The sequence below is a fragment of the Oncorhynchus clarkii genome, chromosome 13 (assembly GCF_045791955.1).
Source record: "Oncorhynchus clarkii lewisi isolate Uvic-CL-2024 chromosome 13, UVic_Ocla_1.0, whole genome shotgun sequence".
NCBI classification, from domain to species: Eukaryota; Metazoa; Chordata; class Actinopteri; order Salmoniformes; family Salmonidae; genus Oncorhynchus; species Oncorhynchus clarkii.
The window spans coordinates 65,757,606-65,761,328 of NC_092159.1; the positions used below are offsets into that span (position 1 = coordinate 65,757,606).

The following is a 3,723-nucleotide window of genomic DNA, read 5'->3' on the forward strand; positions in this document are numbered from 1 at the left end:
TGTGACTCATCCCTCTCCTCTCGTCTCCAGATCATGTTTGAGACCTTCAACACCCCTGCCATGTACGTGGCCATCCAGGCCGTGTTGTCCCTGTACGCCTCTGGCCGTACCACCGGTATCGTCATGGACTCCGGTGACGGCGTGACCCACACAGTACCCATCTACGAGGGCTACGCTCTGCCCCACGCCATCCTGCGTCTGGATCTGGCCGGCCGCGACCTCACAGACTACCTGATGAAGATCCTGACGGAGCGCGGCTACAGCTTCACCACCACGGCCGAGAGGGAAATCGTACGAGACATCAAGGAGAAGCTGTGCTACGTGGCGCTGGACTTTGAGCAGGAGATGGGCACCGCTGCCTCCTCTTCCTCTCTGGAGAAGAGCTACGAGCTGCCTGACGGACAGGTCATCACCATCGGCAACGAGAGGTTCCGCTGCCCAGAGGCCCTCTTCCAGCCCTCCTTCCTCGGTGAGTTTGAACTAAACACTCAGAACAGTCGCTCGAGGTCAGACGGGTCTTCGGCAGCAGTCTTGTGAGCGCCGTAATGACGGCCATTTTGTCTCCTCTCTCTCTCTCCAGGTATGGAGTCTTGCGGTATCCACGAGACCACCTACAACTCCATCATGAAGTGTGACGTGGACATCCGTAAGGACCTGTACGCCAACACAGTGCTGTCCGGAGGAACCACCATGTACCCCGGCATCGCTGACAGGATGCAGAAGGAGATCACCTCTCTGGCCCCCTCCACCATGAAGATCAAGGTTAGAATCACTACAGTCAACTGTCTGTCCCTTTATGAAGGCTACACAAGACCTACCAACTAGGACTAAATACCAGTCATCTAATCGGATGGCCTGGCAACACCAGTACACTGGTTCTCACTACAATTAGGCTTAGCTAACAGTCCCCTATAAAGATACTAATACACAGTTATTACATTAGTTTAACACATTAAAAAATCAACTGCTTCAGACCTTCAAACAGCAACACAATGCATAACTTAGTATCCAGTAGACTGATCTGAAGTCCTGTCCCTTACCTTTAACCCTCTGCTGCCACCGTGTGGTCAGATGTTAGTGCTGCAGTCTAACCCATGTTATTTTAACCCCACTGGTCAGATGTTAGTACTGCAGTCTAACCCATGTTAATTTAACCCTCTGCTGCCACCGTGTGGTCAGATGTTAGTGCTGCAGTCTAACCCATGTTATTTTAACCCCACTGGTCAGATGTTAGTGCTGCAGTCTAACCCATGTTATTTTAACCCCACTGGTCAGATGTTAGTACTGCAGTCTAACCCATGTTAATTTAACCCCACCGTGTGGTCAGATCTTGGTACTGTAGTCTTAACCCATGTTAATTTAACCCTCCTCTCTCTCCTCTCCAGATCATCGCCCCCCCAGAGCGTAAATACTCCGTCTGGATCGGAGGCTCCATCTTGGCTTCTCTCTCCACCTTCCAACAGATGTGGATCAGCAAGCAGGAGTACGACGAGTCTGGTCCCTCCATCGTCCACCGTAAATGCTTCTAAACAGACTGTACCCATCCCAAACGACCGACCCAGCCACACCCGACTACCACTTCAGCTCTGCCACCAGACACACCGCCCAGAGGGAGAGAGAGGGCCTGCGGAGTGAGCCCAAACCCAGCTTCTCAGTCTCATTGGCTTCTGTTATTTTGGCGCTTTTTTTTGACTCAGGATCTGTGAAAAACAAAAAATATACAACTGGAACGGTGAAACAACGGATTAAAGATTTTTAAGAGTTAAAAAAAAAATAATGTAAGGACCCCTGAGATTCTATCATGCAGCTGAGGACTTTAAAAACAACAACATGTACATTCTGTTTCTTTTCGAGTCATTCCAATTGTTTTGTTAACTTTTCAGAACAGGTATTTGCCTCTGTGAAGGCTGCCGGCGTCCGGCTCTCTGCCACAGCGTTCTGTAACATGGGGCAGTATGGCTTGTATGTAAATTATGTCAATGTCTGGGTTTTTTGTACTTGCAGCCTTAGGTCTTGGTCCTGTTAATTTTTTTTTGTTTATGCAAATGAACCCGAGTGTGACCTCTGCTGGGGGGGGGTCAGAGGTGATTAGGGTGCCAGAGGGACCAGTGGGGAGGGGGCCAACTTGTACACTGACTAAACTCCCAATAAAAGTGCACATGTGTTCCGACATCACTTCCTGTCTGAGACTCCCTTCCTGTACAGTTCACTGTTGTCTGGGTGGGGTGGCAGGAAGCTTTTGGGTCCAGGATTAAGCTGGTTGTAACAAGGGGGGTATAGTGTGTTTTCCAGTCAAATCAACATCCTGGTGCTTTCCTATGGCACAGCGACAGAATGTACTCATCTCTCACGGAGCTACCTAAAGATAAACACAATGTAAGTCTCTGGATAATTGTCAGCTAGCACCTGTTATGTCACTAGCAATTTATTTAACTAGGCAAGTTTTAACTAGGCATTTTGAGCTCCTGGGCTACAATATCCAGACCCACGACCGGTCCATCGATGTCACTGCATGAAGAGGAATAAACAGATACCCCCATCGCGACGTCCCCAAAGGCTAACTCTCTAGCCCTTGCTATCTCCTTGCTTGCAAATTCGGCCTGCTAACTGCTAGCTTGTTTAGCCCGGTCCGCTAACTGCTACCGTGTTTAGCACCGTCTACTAACTGTTAGCTTGTTAGCACAGGCCTGCTAACCGTCTGAATCGCCGCGTCCCAAACACTCACTGAACCCATATTTACTTTCTATCCCTTTTCGATTTTTAATTTGTCTATACCTTCCGGTAACCTGCCTCACCCAATGTGATACGGAACCGCTATTATCTTTACATTTTTAGAACACACTCAAGAACCTCCAGAAGCTAACCAGCTAACTGGCTACAAGCTATTTGGTCATTGTTAGTTTTCTAACCTGGATAACACTCGCCAGTCCAGCTTCCCTGCCCCATCCACCGCTGCCCCTTGGACACTGATCACTTGGCTACATAGCTGATGCATGCTGGACTGTCCATTAATCACGGTAATCCATTCTGCTTGTTTATGTTTTATCTGTCGGCCCCAGCCGCACTTAGGCTCTGTGTGTAGTTAATCCGACCCTCTCTGCCTAATCCATCGCCATTCTACCTGCTGTTGTTGTGCTAGCTGATTAGCTGTTGTCTCACCTACTGTTTTAGCTAGCTCTCCCAATTCAACACCTGTGATTACTGTATGCCTCGCTGTATGTCTCTCTCATATGTCAATATGCCTTGTATACTGTTGTGCAGGTTAGTTATCATTGTTTTAGTTTACAATGGAGCCCCTAGTTCCACTCTTTATACCCCTGTTACCTCCTTTGTCCCACCCCCCACACATGCGGTGACCTCACCCATTACAACCAGCATGTCCAGAGATACAACCTCTCTCATCATCACCCAGTGCCTGGGCTTACCTCCGCTGTACCCGCACCCCACCATACCCCTGTTTGTGCATTATGCCCTGAATATATTCTACCATGCCCAGAAACCTGCTCTCTTATTCTCTGTCCCCAACGCCCTAGGCGACCAGTTTTGATAGCCTTCAGCCGCACCCTCATACTACTCCTTCTCTGTTCCGCGGGTGATGTGGAGGTAAACCCAGGCCCTGCATGTCCCCAGGCACCCTCATTTGTTGACTTCTGTGATCGAAAAAGCCTTGGTTTCATGCATGTCAACATCAGAAGCCTCCTCCCTAAGTTTGTCTTACTCACT

General features: G+C 49.1%; 1 protein-coding gene across 1 annotated transcript; it reads left to right on the forward strand.

The window, feature by feature from the left end:
- On the forward strand, positions 1–2,175 carry LOC139365269 (actin, cytoplasmic 1-like). Its single transcript, XM_071102779.1, has 3 exons — positions 1–469; positions 581–762; positions 1,386–2,175. Exons 1-3 carry the CDS (start codon positions 34–36, stop codon positions 1,527–1,529), a joined length of 762 nt encoding a protein of 253 aa, XP_070958880.1. The 5' UTR covers positions 1–33; the 3' UTR covers positions 1,530–2,175.
- The last annotated feature ends 1,548 nt before the right edge of the window (positions 2,176–3,723 follow it).

Excerpts from the sequence above, each read along its gene's own strand:
- LOC139365269 (XM_071102779.1), top strand. The coding sequence starts at position 34 with ATGTTTGAGACCTTCAACACCCCTGCCATGTACGTGGCCATCCAGGCC. Across the intron at positions 470-580 it reads CTTCCAGCCCTCCTTCCTCG|GTATGGAGTCTTGCGGTATC; the intron begins GTGAGTTTGAAC and ends CTCTCTCTCCAG. Across the intron at positions 763-1,385 it reads CCTCCACCATGAAGATCAAG|ATCATCGCCCCCCCAGAGCG; the intron begins GTTAGAATCACT and ends TCTCCTCTCCAG.